Raw genomic sequence first — 26,021 nt, forward strand, 5'->3', positions numbered from 1 at the left:
CTGATGAAATATCTTTGGTCTTTCTTTCCATTAAGCAAAGTACTTAAAAGTAAGAACCAAAGAACACAAAGGCTAACACAGAGAGTCCTGTCTCCTGGGGGCTGGGAGTGGGAGTTGCTTCTTGGAGACTGGACTTGAAGTATGACATTTACCAAAATCCCTAGTAAATATTCCCCTCTTTGTGAATGCTCTTCTCAAATACCTTCCTGTTTTACTTAAAGGATGAAAAATTACTTGCATGATTATTAACTAAAGCATCATGAGCACAATATTTCATTAACTTCCTACTATTTTAGTGTGGATTATAATGGTCCTCATGATCTGTCCCCAGACTACTCGTCCAACTCACCTCTCACATTACCCCACATTCACTTCAGGCCCAGAAGTTATTTGCTGAATTTCCCTGAATTAGCCCAGTTCTCACATATCTCCAGTTCCCCCAAATTTGACTCTTTGATCAGTGTCTGCCATTTTTTAAGTCTTGACTTAGATGTCACCTCTTCCAAGGAACTCTTCCTGCATCTTTCAGAATGGGTGAGCTGCCTCTTCTGTACTTCTCTGCTTACCACTATCATAGAATTTATCACACTGTGTAATAAATGTCTACTAAACTATGACATTCTGGAGGCCAAGGATTCTATTTTACATTTCTGTATATCCAGTGCTTTGCCCAGTGCCTAGCACATCAAAAGTACTTATGAAATCACAATTGAATAAAAGGTATGGTGACCTCAGTTAATTTAAAATCATTTGCTTTGAGAAATTAATGAGATTGAATAGAAAAGCAAAAAAAAAAAAACTTTTCAGTTCAGTATTCATCTCAGACTTTTTTTCCACCTCTGTAAAGAAAATGTTAATACCATCTGTTCCATTTTTTTAACTCAAAATTATGTTATTTCATTTTCTTGCCTCAGGCAGTTTCTAGAGTCATTTTGTCTTCCCTTATTACTTCAGTAAAAGCAAATTAGTCTGGTTCTAGGCTTTCACTGTTGATGATAAATTCCTGTTGATTGTAATTTTTAATCGGGCTTGTAGACAGCACTGAGAAAGCTAATTAAGAAATTTCTAGAGTTGAAATTTATCTCATCTATACATGATTTTAGAGAGAAAATCTGTTCAGACAGCCTCAGTTTGGTTTGATACTCTGTACCCCACTAGCAACAAATCTATCACAATTTTCAGGGTGTATAGAATGTTTTACATTTATTTCATTGTTTTATTTATCAGTACATCATTGAGCAATGAGATGCTTAAACTAGAGCCTTGCTCTTGGCTTGGAAGATTGTGCTAGCATTAATATTTGCATGTCATAACATTAATCACCACCACAGCAACATAAATATTATTTATTGAGAGCCTACTATGTGTTTGTGGCAGTTTAGAATGATCTTTCACTGGACCACAGCAATATTGTTAATATTATTTACAGATTCTAAAAATGGAAGCTACCTTGATTCCTTGCAATGGTAAATGGGAGTGTTCAAAAAGAATAAAATACCTAGGAATAAACCTACCTAAGGAGGCAAAAGACCTGTATGCAGAAAATTATAAGACACTGATGAAGGAAATCAAAGATGATATAAACAGATGGAAAGATATACCATGTCCTTGGATTGGAAGAATCAACACTGTGAAAATGACTCTACTACCCAAAGCAATCTACAGATTCAGTGCAATCCCTGTCAATTTGCCAAAGGCATTTTTCACAGAACAAGAACAAAAAATTTTACAGTTTGTATGGAAACACAAAAGACCCCAACTAGCCAAAGCAAACTTGAGAAAGGAAAACGGAGCTGGAGGAATCAGGCTCCCTGACTTCAGACTATACTACAAAGCTACAGTAATCAAGACAGTATGGTACTGGCACAAAAACAGAAATATAAATCAATGGAACAGGATAGAAAGCCCAGAGATAAACCCACACACATACGGTCACCTTATCTTTGACAAAGGAGGTAAGAATATACAATGGGGAAAAGGTAGCCCCTTCAATAAGTGGAACTGGGAAAACTGGACAGATACATGTAGAAGAATGAAATTAGAACACTTCCTAACACCATACACAAAAATAAACTCAAAATGGATTAAAGACCTAAATGTAAGGCCAGACACTATCAAACCCTTAGAGGAAAACATAGGCAGAACACTCTGACATAAATCACAGCAAGATCTTTTTTGACCCACCTCCTAGAGTAATGGAAATAAAATAAAAAATAAACAAATGGGACCTAATGAAACTTAAAAGGTTTTGCACAGCAAAGGAAACCATAAACAAGATGAAAAGGCAACCCTCAGAATGGGAGAAGATATTTGCAAATGAAGCAACTGACAAAGGATTAATCTCCAAAATATACAAGTAGCACATGCAGCTCAATATCAAAAAAACAAGCCAATCCAAAAATGGAAGACCTAAATAGACATTTCTCCAAAGACATACAGATTGCCAACAAACACATGAGAGGATGCTCAACATCACTAATTATTAGAAAAATGCAAATAAAAACCACAATGAGGTATCACCTCACACCAGTCAGAATGGCCATCATCAGAAAATCTACAAACAGTAAATGCTGGAGAGGATGTGGAGAAAAGGGAACCCTCTTGCACTGTTGGTGGGAATGTAAATTGATACAGCCACTATGGAGAACACTATGGAGGTTCCTTTAAAAACTAAAAATAGAACTACCATATGGCCCAGCAATCCCACTACTGGGCATATACCCTGAGAAACCCATAGTTTAAAAAGAGTCATGTACCAAAATGTTCATTGCAGCTCTATTTACAATAGCCAGGACATGGAAACAACCTAAGTGTCCATCGACAGATGAATGGATAAAGAAGATGTGGCACATATATACAATGGAATATTACTCAGCCATAAAAAGAAACGAAATTGAGTTATTTGTAGTGAGGTGGATGGACCTAGAGTCTGTCATACAGAGTGAAGTAAATCAGAAAGAGAAAAACAAATACCATATGCTAACACACGTGTATGGAATCTAAAAAAACGGTACTGATGAACCTAGTGGCAGGGCAGGGATAAAGACACAGTCGTAGAAAATGGGTGGTGGGGGGAAGGGAAGCTGGGACAAAGTGAGAGATGAGCATTGACATATATACACTCCCAGATGTATAATGGATGGCTAGTGGGAAGCTGCTGCATAGCACAGGGAGATCAGCTCCATGCTTTGTGATGACCTACAGGGATAGGATGGGGAGGGTGGGAGGGAGGCTCAAGAGGGAAGGACTATGGGGATATATGTATACTTATAGCTGATTCACTTTGTTTTACAACAGAAATTAACACAACATTGTAAAGCAATTATACTCCAGTAAAGGTATTTTTTAAAAAAAGAACTGTAAAAAAAAAAAAAAAGGAAGCTATAAGAAGTTAAGTAGTTTATCCAAGTCAGTATGAAATCAAATTAGTACTCCCTATTCTTCAGGTATATGGATACAAAGTAATTCAATCCCTATCTTTAATCAATAGCAATATGAGAAAATAAATTTGTGCACTTCCAGAATCAGCTCTTACTTCAGGGTTCACAAGTATGTTCTTAAGTTCTTTATTTTGGTATGCGGGCCTCTCACTGTTGTGGCCTCTCCCATTGTGGAGCACAGGCTCCGGACGCGCAAGCTCAGCGGCATGTGGGATCTTCCCGGACCGGGGCACGAACCCGTGTCCCCTGCATTGGCAGGTGGACTGTCAACCACTGCGCCACCAGGAAAGCCCAGAACTTTTTTTTTTTTAACTTTTGTTACAGTTATGGCTTCATAACTTCAGGGAGTGAGGTGTGTGTACATATATGTATGTGTGTGTGTGTGTATACACAGAAACAATTATAGATATGTGTGTACACACAGATTAGTATACATACATAAGTTACCTATCTCTGTCCACTGAGAGTGTCTAGAAGCAATATCATCCCAACAGCAGTGGGAATATCCAACACCCAGATCTTATTTTTTAAATACCATCCTCCAATAAAAAGGAAATAGGTTTTCCTAAGAGAAATGGCTGATTCTAGTATCAAGGCAGGGAATCAAGGCAGTACAGTTTATGTTACTGTGGAAAGATAAATGAGTCAAACAAAAATAAAACTCATAATGCAATATCTTTACTTAGTATTTTTTTTTTTTTTTTTTTTCTTTTTGCGGTATGCGGGCCTCTCACTGTTGTGGCCTCTCCCGTTGCGGAGCACAGGCTCCGGATGCGCAGGCCCAGCGGCCATGGCTCACGGGCCCAGCCGCTCCGCGGCATATGGGATCCTCCCAGACCGGGGCACGAACCCGTATCCCCTGCATCGGCAGGTGGACTCTCAACCACTGCGCCACCAGGGAGGCCCTTTACTTAGTATTAAATACATTTTATGTGTAATGTGTGATGTGTATATAAGCGTTTTTACACAGAAATGTTATAATTTTTATATACTTTTTAATTTTTCAAAATGAATAGTTTTACAGTGTTTTAATGTAGATCTTGGATTGTTAATTACAAACAATGCTGGATGAACAGTTTTATAAATGAATTTTGATGCACTTTCTTAATTACTATAAGAACCTTCTTTTACAAAATGTTATTCAACTATTTAAGAGTCCCTGTGCTCTTAACTTTTTGCCCTTAACCTACATTCAATTTGTTAAAATCTAACTGGAAGAGATATCTTGTTTTGGCGTATGGTTAAGGTTTTGGTTCAAAACTTTCATTAAGACTTAAATAATTACCAGTCCATATGTGGGGAAAAAATCCATCTCTTTTATACCTGGATATCAACATTCCTATTAGAGTTTAAAGGATCTTAGACACAGGTAATTTCTTAGTTCATAGATTAGGAAATTGAGGCCTAGAATGGTTGTGTCTTTCTCCAGATCAAATAGATAATCTCAACTTTGAAGTTAAAAGTCTAGAATTCTTTTTTTTCTCAATCTTTTTTTTTTAATTAATTAATTAACTTATTTATTTATTTTTGGCTGCATTGGGTCTTCACTGCTGCGTGCAGGCTTTCACTAGTTGTGTTAAGCAGGGGCTACTCTTTGTTGTGGTGTGTGGGCTTCTCATTGCAGTGGCTTCTCTTGTTGCGGAGCACGGGCTCTAGGCACACGTGCTTCAGTAGTTGTGGCTCGCGGGCTCTAGAGCACAGGCACAGTAGTTGTGGCGCACAGGCTTAGTTGCTCTGCAGCAGGTGGGATCTTCCCAGACCAGGGCCCAAACCCATGTCCCCTGCATTGGCAGGCAGATTCTTAACCACTGCACCACCAGGGAAGTCCCAAAGCTAGAATTCTTAATTCCAAGTTCAGAGTTCTTTCGATATCCAAAAAGGCTACCAAGGGATAGGTGTAAGTTTCTCACCTGAGCTTCTTTATATGATCTAATCCATACTCAGATAATGGATGTCTAGATATGTATTTACTAGCCCCAGATTAATTGCTATCTATGTAACTGGTAGGTTTTTTTTTTAAAACACGATAATTAGAAGCAAATCAGCTAATTGGGACTGAATAAAAATTATCAAATGGCTAAAAAGTAGCTAGCTGCTTTCAGAAGGGAAATTGATCCTTTTCTAAATTATATGCTCTTTATTTTTTGTGTTTATAATCTCAGACTATCAACCTTACCCAGGTGGAAGCGTAGTAATCAAATTAAAGGCGATGTTGAAAGTTCTAAGGAACTTAAGTTGTTGAATTGTAGAAGGGATTTCTTTGATAGGATTATTTCTCAGATTCAGTATTTGTAAATTTTTAAGACAAAATATCTGAAGAATGGAAAAGAGAAATAAGCATGAGTAGAATACTAAAGTATGCGAATCCTTATTTTTTACATTTTATAAACCCTTTGAACTAATGCAGTCAAATCAGTATGGTAACACTAATTGGCTGTGTCATATATCTCAATAAATACGTTTGGTAAGCCTTGAAAATAACTAACCTGCATTCATATGTATGATATGGTAAGATAGTGCAACTACTGTACTCATATACCCTTGACTCAAGAATGTTCCTTTTCTAAATGGGAAAATCATCCTGTTTGATCAAGCTCACGGTTTCATAAGAGGCAACCATGTCAAGAATGATACCATTTCTGCTTCTACCTTTTCCTGTCCTAAACTATGTCAGTAGGCTCTGTCTCTGCCAGCGTCTACCATCTTGAATTTTCCATGAAACTTGTCCAATCACCACATGTATGCCAGCCTCTAGTCTTCTATTCATTTCATTTACACTATGCTAATAACTTGGGATCATTTGCCTACCCCTAGTACGGCCCTTCCAAGCCTGGATATTGCCATTTTCATTGGAACATTTTATCTATAGCTATACAACACTGATCTGCATTTTATTGGCAAGTTCTACTTATTTCTATCACTTTAAAAATGAGCACTTTATATTTTACACCTGAAAATCTCCCATATGGTTGTACATTCTGCTTGAGTGGTTAGAGTATTCTTTGGCAGATGCACAAGTCTCACATATGACTGTTTAGAAGAAAGGTTAAAATTAATGTGAAGAACTAAGATCCCTGTATTCCTTGGGAATTCTTGTCAATTTGTCTTAGTCAAATTAATAAAACTAGTGTGATATACTAGAAAAGAACAAATAACTCTTCTAGTGAAAATAAAAACACAATATTATAGAAATTATGGAAAATATGTTTCCAATACTACATGTTTGAAATAGAAAGCAAGTCAATTTGCTAGAAATCAATTCACTAAAAGTTAATACTCTGGAAATCAATGCACAAAACAACAAAACACCCCGTGACCAATGAAACAATGACTAAAGACACTGAAAACATAATCTGTCCTAATTACTTATAATGACTTCTTTATATAATGACATTGAATCATCTCATCCAATATCTGATTATCCTTGGTATGTTTTATTAAGCAGAATATCCTATTTCAGCCTAGTGTAATTAAAGCTTGTTACAACATCATATTACCTTGTCACTAAACATTGCCTTTAAAGCTTCCAATTAACATGGATAAAGTATATCTTAGGTTTTATTCAGAATCAGAAAAATAAATAATTTTATATACATTGTACAATTATGAGAACATATTTGAGAGCCTGACCATAACACAGTCTTTGAGGATTGTGTCATGGGACTTGCTAAGAAAAATGTACTATAATTTTGGTACTTCCAAAAATAAGCCTTTTAGGATGCAACCCAAAATATATTTATTTATAGTAACTCCAGGGTATCATAAGTGTTTATTTTAAAATTATAATTATTATTAATAATAAGAAATTATGATAATATATACAGTAATAAAAATGGACTCACTTCTGTGGGAAAGTAACAGATGTTATTATATGATAAATTAAGATATATCAATTGGAAAGCCAAAGGTGTTAGGTCTGGACAATTCAGGAGAAAAAAGCCCTAAAAGAAAGTGACAAAAAAAGAGATAAGAATTAATTATTTACCATGCACAAAATATTTTGTGCAAGTGTTTAAAAAAATGAGCACATAATCTAAATGACAATATTTGACCTAATAACAAGCCTATAATAATCTTCCACTCATTTATTTTAGTCTTTCATGATAATAATTTCTTAAATATGTAAAGAAACAAAATAGAAAAACTAAGTATTTACATATGTAATAAATATAGTGTTACATGTGTGAAAGGCATTATTTCAGTTAATAACAAGCAAACATTTATTGACTGTCCACTACATGCTGAAATAAGTAATTCAGTATATTTTATATTTAATTCTCTTTACCTCCTCTTTTTTTCATGTTTCTACTTCTATTTCTCTGTTATCTTTCTATTAATCTAACATCTTAAAATTTCTTGCTTAAATATGCCAATTTCTGATTGAGGAAAACATATGCCTTTGTTATGGACTAAATGTTCGTGTTCCCCCAAAATTCATTTGTTGAAGCTCTAATCCCCAACATGATGGCATTTAGAAGTGAAGTCTGTGGGAAGTAATTTGGGGTTAGATGAGGTCTTAAGGATGGAGCCCTCATGATGGAATCGGTGTCCTTATAAGAAGAACAGTGGACCAGAGATCTCTTTCTCTCCGCATGTGAGGATACAGCAAAAAGTCAGCTGTGAAAAAGAGACTGCTCACCAGGAACCAAATTGGCTGACACCTCAATGTCAGACTTCCCAGCCACCAGAACTGTGAGAAGTAAATGTCCGTTGTTTAAGCCACTCTATGGCATTTTGTCATAGCAGCCCAAATTGACCAAGACATGCTTAGTGCCCCCAGTATCTTTAATGTTCCAGGAAAGTTGGTACATTTGTTTCTTAAGGATCATAGCATCAGTAGTGTTCAACTGAATGAACCAAGGAACTCTAATGCTGAAGGATCAAACCTCAGCTTATAGTGAAGGGAGGCATTGCTACCAGTGCATTAGGTTATGGCATGCACTGTATGAGAGAGATAAGGTTCATGGCTAAAGAATCTTAGAATTGACCGTACTGGTTTCAAGACTGACCTCTTATTAAAGTATCAATATTTGTAAATGTCTAGATGTTGGTAGACATATACACCTATAGAAGAGTAGGTGTTCTTTCTTCCTGTCACTAAACATTCATCTCTTCTCGGCATAACTAGTAGTACACTAAATTATGTAGCAGGAAAGTGTCTGTCACAGTTTGTAATCATTCCACTAAGTGTGCTCAGATAACTAGTGCCTTTACATTTTCTTCTGCCTGGAAAGCTCTTCCCCCATCTATTCCCATGAAATAACTTCTCACTTCATTCACAGGATGCTTATAGGCAGCTGTCTGCTCATAAGTCATCACATCCTATCACAAATAGCAACCTCTCAAACCAGTGCCCCATTGATGGCTCTCTGTCCCCTCCACTTGCTTTATTTTTCTTCATAACTCTTATCACCAGAGGACAGACTGTATATAAATGTATGTATGTATGTATGATCTCATCCCACTAAAGTATAAGCTCCATGAAATAAGTATGTTTTTTTCTGTTTTGCACACTGATACATAATGAGATACATAGTTTACCACTGGGTACATAGTGGGTTATCAATAAATATTGGCTGAATGAGCGACTATCCAGGACCTTCTTATTGCCTCATGGAATCCCAGGGACCTTCACTGTGGATATACTATGAGGTCTGCCCAGCATGGGTACACTGGATCTCTCTTTTACCATCCCATCGTAAAACCTGTTTGCTGCAGTTACCATGATAAGGATGTAAAGAATTAAACAACACCAAAGAAGTGGAGGCTTTCTCAATCTCTTGAATTGCTCTAGCAACCTTTAAGCATTGATGCACTGAGTCTGTATTAAATTAATCAGTACATTTGTTTTGTGTAAATTCTATTCATGTAAAATCTGTTTCCTTAATAAGTCCATGAGACAGATTAGAAATTATGACTTTTACTTCTTTTATATCACCCCCACAGAGCTCAGGATTCTACTCTGGAGTCAAATATTCTTTTAAAATAATATTGATGACTGTGTAAGTAGATGTTTCTCTTGACTAGCTCCATTTAACTCTTTAGAAGATATACTCTTCCTCAATTTAAAGCAGGAATCAGTGAGCTACAGTCTGCCACCTGTTTCTATAAATAAAGTTTTATTGGAACACAGCCACGCTCTAAGTTTGGGTGTTGTAATACAGCTGTTTTTGTACTACACAACAGAGTTGAGTAGTTGTGACAGAGACCATGTAGACTTCAAAGTCTAAAATTTTACTTATCTGGGCTTCCCTGGTGGCAAGCCCAGAGAGTCCGCCTGCCGATGCAGGGGACACGGGTTCGTGCCGTGGTCCGGGAAGATCCCACATGCCACGGAGTGGCTGGGCCTGTGAGCCATGGCCACTGAGCCTGCACGTCCGGAGCCTGTGCTCCGCAATGGGAGAGGCCACAACAGTGAGAGGCCCGCGTACCGCAAAAAAGGAAAAAAAATTTTTTTTACTTATCTGTCCCTTTACAGAAGAACCTTGCCAACCTCTGATTTAAAATAATTCACTTTGGGACTCCCCTGGTGGCGCAGTGGCTAAGAATCCACCTGCCAATGCAGGGGACACAGGTTCAAGCCCTGATCCGGGAAGATCCCACATGCCGCAGAGCAACTAAGCCCGTGTACCACAACTACTGAGCCTACACTCTGGAGCCCACGAGCCACAACTACTGAGCCCATGCACCAAATACTGAAGCCTGTGCGCCTAGAGCCTATGTTCTGCAACAAGAGAAGCCACCACAATGAGAAGCCCATGCACTGCAACGAAGAGTAGGCCCTGCTCGCTGCAACTAGAGAAAGCCTGTGTGCAGCAGTGAAGACCCAATACAGCCAAAAATAAATAAATAAAATAAATAAATTTATAAAAAAATAAAGTAATTCGCTTCTAAACCAGATAATCTGTTTTTTTCACTTACACTAATGGGCAACAGCCTTGTTTCAAACCAGCCCTTCAACCAAAACCAAAAAGGGAAACAAACACAACACAACAAAGACTTGGGGAATGACTAAAGTAGCTAGGTCTTAAGAAGCCAAAATTCCAGAGAGAAGGGAATCTCAGGGTGTTAAACACAGCATTCAACACTATTTTTCTCCAAAAGTCATTTGCCTAATCCAAAGCTGTGGTGGCAAACTATAGCCAGTCTCACAGGGCTAGGGAGACAAAATTTGGAATTCAGGGCTTCCCAAGGAGAAGGGACTTCAGACTTGATATGAGGTGGCTAAAAGGCTGCAGCCTTAGGAAAGAAGTTCAACAGGAAATCTCTACAAAAATTAAAGTCCAGCATTAAACCAGCTGATTTTGACTAGATTAAGATGAATATCCGCTAGCCTCTTTGCCTGTCAGAAGCAACCATAAAAAATTTTTGGAAGAAGATAACATTATCTAGGGCCTCAAATTATTTCTACACAACATCTGTCATGCAATCAAAAATTTTTGGATACATCAGATGTGTTAAAAAAAAAGTTAACTGTGGTTAATAGGCTCGAAAAATCAAATTATAAGATAAAGAATTTAAAGTTCAAAGAAATTAGATTATAAAATAAAACAACCAAAATTAAGGACTTGATAAAGGGTTTAACAGCAGATTTCACAAAGCTGAAAAGAGAATGAATGAACCAGAATTTAGGTAAGAAGAAAATGCTCAGAATAAAGCACAGAGAGTAAAAGGGATACAGGAAGAGAGTAAGGGATATATAGGACAGGATGAAAAGGCCTAAGATACATGCAGCTGGAGTCTGATAAGAAGAGGACAAAAGGAATGAGACAGGAGCAATATCTGAAGAGATAGTAGGGGAGTTACACAGGCATCAAAACATGAGTTAGCAAGTGTTCTTCCTCGTCTGATTTCTGAAGGAGTTAGCCTAAACTGATATTATTTCCTTCTTCATTGTTTGATAGAATCACCAGTGAGGCTGTTTGTGCCTGGAGCTTTCTCTGTGTGAAGGCTCTTAATTAAAATTTCAATTAGGTTTTTACAGGTGCAAGACTATTCTGATGTTCTAGTCCTTGTTGCGCCTGTTTCAGCAAGTTGTATTTTTCAAAAAAATTTTCCGTTTCATCACAGTTGTTGCATTTATTGGGAAAATGTTGTTCTTATTATTTCATTATTTTCTATTTTAATGTCTGTAGGAAATGTGATTTCCCCTTTTTAAATTTTGAATTTGGTATTTAGAGTTTCTTTTTTTCTTAATCATATCATGGATTTAGCAATTTTATTAATTAATTAACAAAGGATATTGATCTGTAGTTTTCTTGTGGTGTCTTTATCTTCCCTTGATATCTGGGTTATACTGATAGCATAAAATGTGTTATATGTTGTTGATATTTTTACTTGTTAAAAAATATATTTGGTCATCTGAATGACCAAAATATATTTCTCATATATAGTTGGACTTTATCCATGGTTCCTCGCTACGAGCTCCCAAAACCCTTGGAATTTCCTGAACAATAAGAGCAATGGGAGCATCTTTTGTCATAATATTTATTCTCTTATCTTCAGTTCCTGAAATTGCTTCAGAACCATAAAGGTGAAATGGGTGTCTTGTTATTCGTAACAACCCCCTTTCCACCACAACTGGATTTATGTTGGTGAGGTGACTTTTGAAAGGGGCTGGGTGTCAGAAGAGCCAACCATGTGATTAGAAGGTTGGAACTTTCAATCCCCTCACCTCTGAAGAGGGAAAGGGATTGAAGACTGAGCTCAATCAGCAGTGGCCAATGATTTAATCAATTATACTATTAATGAAACCTCCATGAAAACCAGAAGGACAGGATTTGGAGAGCTTCCAGGTCAGTGAACATGTGGAGATTTGGGGAGAGTAGCACCTGGAGAGGGTGTGGGATCTCCACACCCTTTCCTCATACCATGTCCTATGTTTTTCTTCATATAACTGTTGATTCACATCCCTTAATATCCTTTGTAATAAACCAGTAATCAAGTAAGTAAATAGCTTTCCTGAGTTCTGTGAGCCACTCTAGCGAATTAATCAGGAGGGGTCGTGGGAATTTCTGATTTATAGCCAGTCGATCAGAACTATAGGTAACAACTTGTGATTGGCATCCTGAGTTGGAGGGGGTCCTTGGAACCTCCAGTCTGTAGCTGGTTGGTCAGAATCACAGGTAACCACCTGGGCTTGTGATTGGCGTCTGAAGTGTAGAGCAGTCTTATGGGACTGAGCACTTTACCTGTGGAATCTGATGTTATCTCTGGGTAGATAGTGTCAGAATTGAGTTGAATTGTAGGACACCCAGCTGGTGTCCCAGAACTGTTGGGTGATGTGGGATTCCCCCCCCCCACCAGCACAACAGTGGAATTGGGTGGTGTTCCTTCCTCTTTTACTTTCTGGAAGATTTAGAGAAGTATGTATGTTCCTTTTTCTTTAAACGATTAGCAGAATTCACCCATGAAGCTATCTGGTCCTGCACTGTTCTTTGTTGGGAGGTTTTGATTATTTATTCAATCACTTTACTTTTTATAGGTCTGCTCAAATTTCTGTTTGTTGTTGAGTCAGTTTTGGTAATTTACGTTTTTCTAGAAAATGTTTCATTTCATCTAGGATATTTAATTTGGGCATGCAGTTGTTCATAGTATTCTCTTATAATCCTTTCTGCTTCTGTGAAGCCAGTAGTAATGTTTCCATTTTCATTTCTGATTTTATTTATTTGTACCTTCTCTCTTTTTTTTCTTAGTCTAGGCAAAGGTCAACTTTGTGAATCTTTTCAAAGAACTAACTTTGGTTTCACTGATTCTTTCTATTGCTTTTCTATCCTCTGTTTCATTTATCTCTGTTCTAATCTTTATTTCCTTCTTTCTGCTAATTTTGGGTGTAGTTTGCTCTTTTATTCAAGTTCCTTAAAGTGCAAAGTCAGGTTACTGATTTGAGATCTTTCTTTTCCACATACCCCTTCCCCACACATACCCAGTACATCTCCCGACATCCACATCTCACAAACCAGTATATTTGTCACAATCCATGGACTCACATTAGCACATCATTATCAACATAAATCCGTAATTTATGTTAGAGTCCAGACTTTTTGTTTTATATTCTATGGGTCTTGACAGATGTATAATGAGATGTATCCATTATGACAGTATCATACAGAATAATTTCACTGCCCTAAAAATCCCCTGTGCTCCTCCTATCCATCCTTCCCTCCCTCCCTCCAAAATCCCTTACAACCACTGATATATTTACTGTCACCGTAGTTTTGCCTTTTCTGGAATTTTTGTCATTGTTGTTATTCCACGTTTACTACATTACTGCCTCCTTGGTGTTTAATTAATTTTTTTGTAATCTGTCATGTTGATTCCTTTCTCATTCCCTTTGTGTACGTTTTTAAGATAGTTTCTTAGGAGTGGTTACCATGAAGATTACGTTCGGCATCCTAAATTTAAAACATCTAGTTTGGATTGATACCAAGTTAACTTCAGTAGCACACAAAAGTTTTGTTACTATACAACTCCATCACTCCCCCAACCACCACCATTTTATGTTGTTCCTTCAATACCATGGAGAATAACCTAAGTTAGGAAACCTAAAACAAAAATGACCAATAATACAACAGGAAATTGCCATTGAGAAGATGTAGTATACCTTAAGATTAAGTGCATTTCTTCCATGAATTTGACAGTTTACTATGGCCAGCTTGGTCATGGCTGTTACTGTTTCATAGCATGTTGCCACAACAGTCTTAAAACCTTCACCATGTACGATATGTGCCACTGAGGTTTTGATTTTTCTAGATTTAATGCTACCTAAAAAAACAAGATAGGAAATGTAAATGTGTCATCACTTAGAGTGAAAGTTAAAAGGTATTCATGTTATGATAACAGTAAGTCATCATAAATAGGTTACCTGGATGCCTCCTTTGGAAGAGATTCCCCATAACTTTCACCCACCCAACCTCATGTTGGAGATTCCCCATAACCTCCATCCACCCAACCTCAGTTGGTTCTGTTGGCCAAACATTTTAATATTAGATAGCAGACTAATATTAGATAGCAAACTTTTCTTTCCAAAAGAAAACCATAAGCTTGTAGATTTCTACCTCAATAATTTAGATTCCATCAGTCTGAGTCTTGTGCTATATGTAAAAACATTTTATGATGAATTACATAAATAACTTCTTGCTTCACAATGTGAATAAAGGACATCATACAAGCATATCTCAGATAGAGATCACATCCCAAGGAGAAATCTTGCTTTTGGCCTTAATATCACATTGATGCATGATTCAAATACCCTGTGTAACTAAGCTCTTCTTTCAGTTTAAAGACCTCACACAAGAAAAAGGGGGGTGGAAAGACAACTCAGGAGTAGCCAAACAGCGACCACCTACATTTACTTTATCACAACCCTTGTGGGTTTCACCTTTTGTCAAAAATGGCCTGTTCAAGCACACACCCAGGTGTGGCAGGAAAATATTTTGAAATATATTTTACACTCCCAGCCATTCTTGCTGTATTACTTGCTGCAACATATTTTATCATCTCAGTAATTCTTATACCATTGCTTCAGTGAGAAGAAATGAGGCATCCTAGACCAAAGAAGACAATGTTCAGTTGTTAATTTCTAAAATAGGCCTTTGTGCCCATTTCAGGTCAATCGATGTGAAAGTTAACCACAGAATGAAGAAAGATGTATGATGTGATATGGAGATTCCTTGTCTTGTGGGAGGGAATGGAGCAAGAGGAATGGAGAAAGAGTTAAGAATTAAGTCTGTGGCCTGCTTCCTGCCCACCCACACTTAGGGGCTAAGCTCAAGCAGTTGATTTTTGAGTGAAAAGGAGGGAGATGGAGGTGCAGAGGTAGTTAGAAATTCCCTGACAGATCTCTGAAGGATCTCAGGATGCTTAAACTTACCTGGGAACTTTTCAAAGAGGGAAACACCAGAGTGGAATAAACTCCCTAAGTCAGAAATGGTAACACGACTTGTTTAGGCCTATGATGTGGAGGAGACCCAGTGGTTAATTTATGTCACAGACAGGGATAGGGAACTGCTGGAAGGGTATTGTGCTCAGAAAGTCTTATGGCTGCTGTAGTTAATGATACTACAGTGTATATTTGAAAGTTTCTGAGAGAGTGAAGCTTAAAATTTCTTGTCACAAGAAAAAGTTGTCAGGTGATGGGAATTAACTGAATTTATTGTGGTAATCATTTCACCATACTGTATATTCATGTATCAAGTCATTATGTTGTATACCTTAACTTTATACAGAGTTGCATGTGAATTGTATCAATACAACTGGGGAAAAAAGAAAGTTTTATGGCTGGAGTGTTCTGTGTATAATCTCCTACTAAACACATCTGTGAATCATTAATTTGTTATATTACTTTTTCTGTTCTCAAATTTTATATGACTCTAATTTTTAAAAACAGAAATTCCAGTTCTCTGATAAAATTCTTCAACTTTTTATTTTCTTCAACATAGTAATCATAGTTATTTTAAAATCCTTGTTTGAAAACTCCAATATCTGATCCTATGGGTCTCTTTCTTTTGCCTCTTTCTACTGGTTTCCAGACCTTTTATCCTGTTTTTAGGATGCCTTGTGATTTTTAAGTTTAATGCTGGACATTGTGAATGAAAAATTTAAAGGGTCTGGATAATATTATCTGTCTCTAATAAGTGTTAGGTTTTCTTCGACTAGGCAGGAAATACCACTTCAATTTATCAAGGATTGGTTTTGAGTTTTGTAGGGGATAATGTATTTTGGTTTTGTCCTTTCTCCTAGAGCATCATTCTTATTCCCAAGGCATAGGTCTTCTGGGTCGGCAACTGAAAGCCCAGTGTGTTTACCAAGGCCCTTTCATTTCAGCAGAGCTTGAACTCCAATAATTGTCTTCTGTGCAACTGTCAAAATCTAGGCTCACTTCCTTAGCATCTCAGCTGATGTTCTCTGCTGTGTTTCTTAGCGTATTGTGCTGTACATGCCCAGCTTAGAAATCAGCCAACACTCTTAAGGGAGTTTGTATGCAGATATTTGAATTCAGTTCTCTCCTCTCTGATATATTACCCCACTATCCCAGCTATCTTGTCAACTCTGAAGTCTGACTGCTATCTCCTCAATCCAGCAAAACTATCACCTTCTTTCTACCTGTGCCCTGTTCTCCAACACCACAAATCCCCTCAAGCAAAAGCCAAGGTAAATGTACAGCTAATTCAGCTTATTTCAAAGATGGTAACCACTCAAGTCATGCTTGCAAGGGTTACTCTCCAGTAACTTCAATGGTTATTTTATATATTTGTGGGCAGCTTTAATAACTGATTTTGGTGGGAGGGTTTGTCCAATACAAGCTACTCAATCCTGGCTAGAAGCAAAAGTCATTAGGTTATTTAAAAATCTGAATCTGATCATTCTAATAGCTGGAACTCCTGTGGGTATGTTTCTACTGCTTACTATTTCTGCTAGTTTTCTTTCATTTTGTTTTTCTTTGTGTACCTGATAATTGTGAATTGTTTACTACACACTGTATTTGTGAAATTGTTTATAGAAATAGTGTGAGACGTAGCATGATGTAATCTTTCTTTAAAGATGATTTTTCATTTGTTTCTGCTAGGTAACTAAGGTCAAAGCACTTAAAACAGTGCTGGCACATGGCAAGCAGTTAACTGTCATGACTGCACGTCTATCTTCCCCATCCAGATTAAGAATACTCCATCTTGGGCTTCCCTGGTGGCGCAGTGGTTGAGAGTCCGCCTGCAGATGCAGGGGACACGGGTTCGTGCCCAGTCCAGGAAGATCCCACATGCTGCGGAGCGGCTAGGCTCGTGAGCCACGGCCGCTGAGCCTGCGTGTCCAGAGCCTGTGCTCCGCAACGGGAGAGGCCACAGCAGTGAGAAACCCGCGTACTGCAAAAAAAAAAAAAAAAAAAAAAAAAAAAAAAAGAAAAGGAAAGAAAGAATACTCCGTCTTTTATGTTCCCAATATCAGTACAAAGTTGGGTTTATAGTCAACACTCTAAAAATAGTTGCTGAGTAAATAGCTTAAGGAATGGAAAATGAGGTGGGACATATGTGTAAATCACACACATACACAAACACACAATCACAAATACTTATTGGAGAGATCATATATACAATTTTTAAAAGAATGATATAAACCTAGCATTTACCTTCACATACGCTCAGCATGCTTTGCTTTGGGACACTTTCTACATGTTCATATTCTGTTACACGACTTTCTAGGAAAAAAATTAAAAATAGGATAATGTTTAAATTCGTGTGAAAATTCATGTTGAGGGTATTATGACTTCATTATAATTGTTCATCTTTTAATGAATTGAGGTTATCCATGGAAAAGTGCCCATGAAGGCATCCATGAGCACTGGCATTCTGCTTCTAGAGTTCATCTAGACCACCTTACAGATGACTGTTCATTCATACTGCTCCTTTATATGAGCTTTTCTGATCCTTTGAACTGCTTTATCTGGTTCCCATCACCACCATCTGGGTGGAGTTCCCAGTTTGCCCTTGGCAGACCTGCAAGGTCAGGATTTCTGCTACTGCATTCTGCCCCATATATTAAATGTACAGGTGAAAAGGGATCCCACCATCCCATTCTGCAGACCCAAGGGGGAACCACCATATGCTTGGATGCCTTCTCTCCCTTTTGCTCTACTTGACCCCATTATTACAGACCATGTTCAGACTGGATTTACCTATCACAGACTGTCTTAGAGGTTTCCTTGGTAAAACTGGCGTTGGTATGAAAATGGGACCTGGAAAATCATTAATATTTAGTGTCACCATACGACATTGTAAACGGTCAGACTGCTGACTTTCAGCTTTAACAGGTATAGTCCTCGGTACAGGGATTGGCACTGTTGCACTTAAACGTAACAGGGGCTGCTTAAAAGTGTAGGTACTGCTCTTTTGTAAAAACTGGTCAGAATGAACTTCCTTGAGTTTGGGAGTGGGCACTGAAGAAGGGGCACTTGGTAGTTTGGAGAACTCTGAGGAGAGAATCAGAATCTCTTTTAAAATGTTAGCATAAATATTGGTTATTTTTAATGGCTCTTCTGATTTTCTGGAACTTTCCATCTTTCTTGTTTCTTTCCCAAAAACTCGACTTGAAGCTGAACGACACTTGGGAAAAAATATGGAACCAGTAGCAGTCTCTGGAATGTGCCAATAGACATGCTTAGAAGATTTTTTGGTTGTTGAAATAGTAGTCACTCTTTTTTGTACACGATGATCAAGAAAGAGATTTTGAATATTAACAGAGGGTTGTGACTGATCTCTTGGAACATCAGGAAAACTAGTTTTATCTCTTTCAAATGAAGCGGTTTTATCTGGAATGAACCGTACACGTGGTAGCTCAGTTTCACCAGTCTTTCCTAAACCAGAAAAAGACAAAATAAAGCAGGATTAGATTATGTTTATCAAGGTGTCAGGGGCAGAACCATTAATGTCTCAGCATTCATAGCTTTTCTTTATCAATTCACCCTCTCTCACCTTATAGAAACGTTTCTGTATACACTCACTCAGCTATCAGGACTTTTGCTTATCTTACTGGGATAAAGTTTACATGAACAATTGGAGAATCAGGAAGGCCAAATTGTATTAGATTTAGAAAGAGTAGGCAGCTACTCATGGAAGAACAGAATGGATGAGGAAGAGTAGGACATAAAGGGAGATTTTTGAGCAGTTGCCACTAAAAACTTTGGCAATATAGAGAGGTAAAAATGACTCAGTGAAGTTTGGCTATTTATCATTTATCATTATTGCTTCCTCACTTGAAACTTCTTTGAGCAAAGATTTACATTTCTTTTCAAAGCCAGATATCAGACCAAGATGGCTTTGGAACATGATAACATGCTGATACTGGCTACAAGGTACCACGAGTTCACTCAGGTTACAACCAGAAGTATTCTTATCTCTCTTAGGTCCAGAAAATGCACTGTGCCTGCATTCTTAGGGACCTCACTATATCAAATTGTGCTTTCTCTTTCTTCTGTGACAGAATGTTAAATAACATTTTTGTCTATCATCTCGGTTGAGTACAATAAATGATGAGGACCTCAACATTCTGATGAGAAGATAAGAGATTCATTAAGGCAAGATTTGCAAAGAGATGGCCAAAACAAGCCCAACTCTCACCTGTTGTCTATATATGAGAGATGGCTAGAGGTTGATATGCATTCGCAGAGAGGATTTCTTCTGAATCGAGCTATTGGCGTGCTATGTGTTTCCCTGATCTTCCCCTCCTTGTGGTGGGTGGAGGAGGATTTACCCCGACCTCAAACCAAGTGAGGGGGACTCTCAGAGAACCATCTACAGAGAACAGGAGTGTATGCCGCAAGGAGAAAATAACATCTCACCACTCCCTGCCATGGTTCCCCCAACCCCCTTATACCTACAGAGTAACAGAAATGTATTGGCCCTCCCATCGCTGTGTTGCAACTTGTGTAAGACAAGAGAATCCTTGAATCTACTTGACCTCTACCTTCTCGCATTTCCGGGGGGTACAGAGACTGATAACTGATTCTCACCTTCACTCTTAACTCCTTAACTCTTTCCTACTCCTAGCCACACGTATGAAGATACCAGAAACTATGAGTTGGGGAAGAGAAGTAAAAGAACAAGGTGGAAGAATTTATCATGCCCCTGTTGCCCTTGGCTTGTCTAAAAATTAGCAGACCTAGTCTGAGCTGGGAGAAAGGGCAAGGTTTAATTGCATGCTAGATGAAAGTATTGATTTAGATTGGACTTGTTTAATATCTAAAAATTAGACAAGGCTAATAGATGAAAGTGACTAGAAAAGCCTTGGTAGAGAGATGTGTGCCATGTGAGTTTAAAGGGCAGTAGTAGGAGAAGGATAATGTTTGCTTCCTGCTTATATGGAACTTATCAAAGCTAGCTCATTTCATAAAATGGTTACACCACCATCTTCAACTTTCCTTTCTCTCTCATATTAAAACAAAACACGATAACATGAGCAAAATCTAGGTGATGTTAGGTGTGGCAATGACTTTTTTTCTTAATTAATTTTTTTATTGGAGTATAGTTGATTTACAATGTTGTGTTAGTTTCTGCTGTACAGCAAATTGAGTCAGTTATACATACACATCTATCCACTGTGGGTTTTTTTAGATTATTTTCCCATATAGGTCATTACAGAGTATTGAATAGAGTTCCCTGTGCTATTCAGAGTGACTTTTTAGATATGACACCAAAACAACAATCCGTGAAAGAAAAAATGGTTAAGTTGGACTTCATTAAAATTTAAAACTTCTACTCTGTGAAAGACATTCTTAAAAGAATAAAAAGACAAGCCATGCACTGAGAGAAACTATTTGCAAAACACACATCTGATAAAGGACTTGCATCCAAAATAAAGAGCTCTTCAACTCAACAATAAGAAAACAAGCCAATGAACATAGCTACTCCAGTTTTTTTTTTTTACATCTTTATTGGAGTATAATTGCTTTACAACGTTGTGTTAGTTTCTGCTGTATAACAAAGTGAATCAGCTATACGTATACATATATCACCATATCCCCTCCCTCTTGTGTCTCCCTCCCACCCTCCCTATCCTACTCATCTAGGTCACAAAGCACTGAGCTGGTCTCCCTGTGCTATGCAGCTGCTTCCCACTAGCTATCTATTTTACAGATTGCCAACAAACACATGAGAGGATGCTCAACATCACTAATCATTAGAGAAATGCAAATCAAAACCACAATGAGGTATCACCTCACACCAATCAGAATGGCCACCATCAAAAAATCTACAAACAATAAATGCTGGAGGCGGTGTGGAGAAAAGGGAACCCTCTTGCACTGTTGGTGGGAATGTAAATTGGTACAGCCACTATGGAGAACAGTATGGAGGTTCCTTAAAAAACTAAAAATAGAACTACCATGTGACCCAGCAATCCCACTACTGGGCATATACCCTGAGAAAGCCATAATTCAAAAAGAGTCATGTATACAATGTTCATTGCAGCACTATGTACAATAGCCAGGACATGGAAGCAACCTAAGTGTCTATCGACAGATGAATGGATAAAGAAGATGTGGCACATATATACAATGGAATATTACTCAGCCATAAAAAGAAATGAAATTGAGTTATTTGTAGTGAGGTGGATGGATCTTGAGTCTGTCATATAGAGTGAAGAAGTCAGAAAAAGATATTACTGTATGCTAACACATATATATGGAATCTAAAAACAAAAATGGTTCTGATGAACCTAAGGGCAGGACAGGAATAAAGACGCAGACATAGAGAATGGACTTGAGGACACGGTGGCAGGGGTGGAGGGCGGGGGATGGGAAGCTGGGACGAAGTGAGAGAGTAGCATTGACATATATACGCTTTCAGCTTTCTTTTGATTAGTGTTAGTATGATGTATCTTTATCCCTTTACATTTAATCTATCTGTGTTTTTATATTTAAAGGAAGTTTCTTGCAGACAATATATAATTAGCTCTTGTCTTTTATCTACTCCGACAGTTTCTATCATTTAACTGGCACACTTTGGACCATTCACGTTTTAACGAATTACTGACATTGTTGGCTTAACATCTACCACATTTGTAAAGTTTTCTATTCATTGCAGTTGTTTCACTTCTTTGTCTTTTTGAAATCTTCCACTCTTTTTCTGTCTTTTCTGGTTTTAGGTGAGAATTTTATGAGTCAGTTTCTCTCCTTCAGTTTCATTCCTTTCTTAGCACATCAGTTATACTTATAAATTTTTTTTAAGTGGTTGCCCTAGAGTTTGCAGTATACACTTACAGCGAATCTAAGTCTACTTTCAATAAACACTACGCCGCCTAACGGCAAGTATCTTTTAACAGAATAGCCCCGGTTCTTCTCTCCATTCCTTATAACACCGCCGTCTTTCGTTCCATTTATCCTTGTGCTATAATCACCCAGTACATCGTTGCTATTCTTGCTTAGAACAGAGACTTGCCTATTAGATCACGTGAGATCACTTATCCTTCTCTGACACTCTTCTTTTTTTAGGTAGGCCTGAGTTTCTTTTGTTGCTCACACGGTGTGGGATACGTTCTCTTACTAACCAATTTAAATCATTTTCCTTTTCCAAAGTCTACCTTAAACCTTGTGCAATCCACCCTTCGTGATGAACACAACCCATACTCACTGCTCTCATTACTTAAGTCCACATTTAACGCCTCCCATGTGCTAGCTGTACACAGTGCTGAGGGTACAGTCACACAGCACAAACCTTACTACCATCAAAGACCTCACGAGTTAACGTAGAAACTAGGCAGGTGAACAGTCACACCAGAGAAGAAGAGCTCAGTAAGGGGGTAGATGGGGGATGCTCTGGGACCATAAAGGTAAGCACTCTGACTGGGTACAGAGAGAAGAGGTGCTTAGGGAGATCTGCCCAATGAAGATGATATCTGTCTTCTCAATTTAGACTTCCCTATTGTTTGATACATTTCCCCATCCCCATGATTTCTTTTCTTTTTCTTCTAGTATGTTAAAATTCCACTTTTCCAATAGACTCCTCTGCCATCAAAAACTACACGGGTCTCCTCTATAATTAAACATATTTCATTTCACTTTCACTAATTCCTCAAGTCTTAGTTCACACCCCATTCCTGCCCCAGGGTTTCTCACGTTTATGAAGTACTACTGTCCGTACCATTAATTGGGCATAAATTCTATGCTCTTTGTATTGTTATCTAAGGTTCTTACTGTATCTCATCTTTAGAGTTTAACTAAAGTTCTTGAAAGGTCCGGAAAGGCAGGGACCAGATCAATCGTGTCATTCATTCCCTACAGCATTTAGCATTGTATGCAAACTGCAGGTATTTATTTCAGGTTTTTATTTCAGTGTTTGAGTATTCATTTTTATAAATTATATTTCGGTCATTTTAAGTATTCATTCATTTATTCAATGAGTATTTTGAACATCTACTATATGCAGAGCACTCTGCCAAGAACCTTTGGAGACACAGGATTACTAATAGTTAAGGTCATTGAATCTCCATGTTGTCAAAAGCAGGAAAGCCCCCCACGAAAAGGAATTATCCAGCCCAAAATAGCAAGAGTGAGAAACTCTGTACTAGAGGATAAACTTCAACCAAAAGATAAATGGAAAAACTACAACCAAAGAACTAGTAGTGAGCAGTATATCTACATAACTGCGGGTATTATTATTACAGAACAGATTGTAAATGCAGAAATGTAGACCATTATAGAAATGTAAAAATGATATAACAAAAGTTGGTAGGGAAAGTGAGAGAGGAAATTGGATGTAACATAGGTATGTTGATTGACACATCTTTAATAGCCATGGATCAAAAGGTAATGATTTAGCATTGTAAACCAAGTTACAGACTAGGCACATTTGAACAGTATAAATGTCAACACTAAAATAATTAATATAATCAACTAAAATCAGGGGGTAGAGGAGACTGAAAAGGGGAAAAAGAGGAAATATGCAAATTTTACCATTGCTTATAAGTAAGGAGTTAATAAATACCATATACAGAAATAGAGGATTAAGGGTATTATATAAAGTTATAATCATAAAAGTGGCTCATCTTTACTTCACAGCACTTATCACGGGTAATTTTACATTTAGTTGTATGATCAGTGGATCCCACCAGAGGGTAACTAAGAAAGAGGATTGGCAGACTTGGTTTTGCTCACTATTATATCTCCAGTTCTTAGCACTGTGCTTATAAGTACACTCAGTTCTCATGATTTGTGGCAGTTCTGTTCTGTAGTCTCAGTGAGCACTGAGCTATCCAACACTGAACCATTACTTCTTGGGAAAATACAGGGTTAGGTTCCTGAAAGCCTCTGGTCTCAACATTATCAGCAGCTAATCAATACATAACCTTGTTTTATATGTGCTTCTATTTAAAGACACTTTATTTAATATAGATTGTTCATTCATTAACATTGAACTCTCAGCCAACAACACTGTAACTCAGGCCTGAAGGAAGCTTCTCTAAGGCATATATTTTCTCCATAAGGCACATCACAGCCTTCTTGTACTATACCTAGGGGCTATTTTAGATGGTTAAATCACCAACAAAAAGTACAGAATTCAGAAAACATGGCACTAACTAGACCAGGAAAAGGGCAGTTATTTATAGTATGAGAGCTAAAACAAGAAGGCACAGCCATATCTTTCTTTGACCTCAGCTGGGAACATGTGTGTTTTCAATGCCTTGCATGTGTCCGAGAATTATCATATATACCCCCCTCCTGCACAGTTTCACTATTATAAAAGGACTGAGAAAGAGCTCTATATACTGCTCCGAAGTGTTCTTCATGGTATATTTTGGAGCTAAAAAGACAAAATATAGTACAGTGTACTGATTGGGGGGTTACAAATAGATTCTAGCAGTTAGGTAAATTCACTCCTACAGAATCCACAAATGATGAGGATCAACTGTACTTGTAGAAATGAATTGGATGTTACCATCTTACAACAAACATTTGTAAGTTGCTGGTTTTTAGTGAGTGTCCTTATTGTGATTCTGAGCTGTGCAGGTTGAGCAACTTCTGTAAAAAATAAAGTTAAACATCTGAGTAATGCACATACCTGCACGGGCTTTCTTCTGGCATAAAGACGGCTTAGGGAGATTTGGAGGTAAGGGCCTTCTAAGAAGTTGTGGATGGTTTTGCATTTTACTAATAAGCACTGTTTTTCACAGCTATTGATTGAGAATTGAAAAGTTTTTGAATATGTTTGAATTGTTGCTGAAAAATAATTCATTCGAATGCAGATTACATCCTAATGAAACTTGTTCTGCACTAATACTATACTGGGTCCAAGCAGAATTTCTATAAAAGGAAAAGAGGGTAAGAAAATAATTTCGTAAAACTTCTAGAAAGAATCTAAATAAAATTTAGGTTTATAATTAATACAAAAGTTAAAAATACTTATACTATTACCAATCAGGATCATTCTAAAATTTCACGTTAGCAAAAAGTTCAGTCAGTGTTATTTCAGCTAGTAAATACTGATTTTCCAGAAGAGTAGAACTGACACTCATTTTTTTTTCTACCTCCAAAATATTATCAATTTATAAATTTGGAAAGAGTTTTTGGTAAAAAAGGTGAGGAAGTCCTTCCATGGCCTCTGAACACCCACAATACCTAACTCTTCACAAATAAGTTGTTTCCTTTCTGTAATAATGACTTATTTTAAATTTCAACCACTACACTTGGGCCATAACTATTTAACCCAAAAATAAAATGATCTTCAATATAATGAGATTTTCCAGGATCGCGGTCCCAATTAGTACTGTTTTGGAAATGATGCCAGAAGATAGAACCAAATATGTGTGCTTAGTCGGGACAATATCAAAGTGCCTGGGACATCACTATTCCGTTGACAGTCTAGACGGGTACGCTCCGGAGCTGCACAAATGGGCCGCTTTATCCCCCCAGGATGACTTGCACACAAGCACTCAAGGTATGCTTCCTGGTAGTACGTCCCTCTTGATGCCTGTAATTTTCCGTTCTTATTATTGGAAGAGATGCTTGGAAACGTTGGACTCGTACGCTCTCCTTTAGGGCAATCAGCTGCTTCTCAAAACAATCAGCTTTTCCTTTTTTTATCTCCTCTTCCTGGG

The 26,021-nt window shown here is 37.6% G+C and overlaps 1 protein-coding gene across 1 annotated transcript in view; it reads right to left on the reverse strand.

Annotated features, from left to right (window-relative positions):
- The window catches only part of LRRC63 (leucine rich repeat containing 63), a gene marked incomplete at its 3' end in the record, with an annotated part of 41,723 nt that extends 16,449 nt beyond the window's left edge, over positions 1 to 25,274 (reverse strand). Inside the window, exons 1-6 of the mRNA XM_082602355.1 lie at positions 24,986 to 25,274; positions 18,109 to 18,786; positions 17,563 to 17,631; positions 14,044 to 14,204; positions 7,283 to 7,381; positions 5,617 to 5,753 (exon numbers count right to left, since the gene is read on the reverse strand). Of these exons, the coding sequence (XP_082458481.1) occupies positions 5,617 to 5,753; positions 7,283 to 7,381; positions 14,044 to 14,204; positions 17,563 to 17,631; positions 18,109 to 18,786; positions 24,986 to 25,070 (1,229 nt within the window). The 5' untranslated portion in view covers positions 25,071 to 25,274. The remainder of the gene's footprint in view (positions 1 to 5,616; positions 5,754 to 7,282; positions 7,382 to 14,043; positions 14,205 to 17,562; positions 17,632 to 18,108; positions 18,787 to 24,985) is intronic.
- Positions 25,275 to 26,021: the final 747 nt, after the last annotated feature.

This window comes from Mesoplodon mirus, assembly GCF_964341445.2.
Source record: "Mesoplodon mirus genome assembly, chromosome: 17".
NCBI classification, from domain to species: Eukaryota; Metazoa; Chordata; class Mammalia; order Artiodactyla; family Ziphiidae; genus Mesoplodon; species Mesoplodon mirus.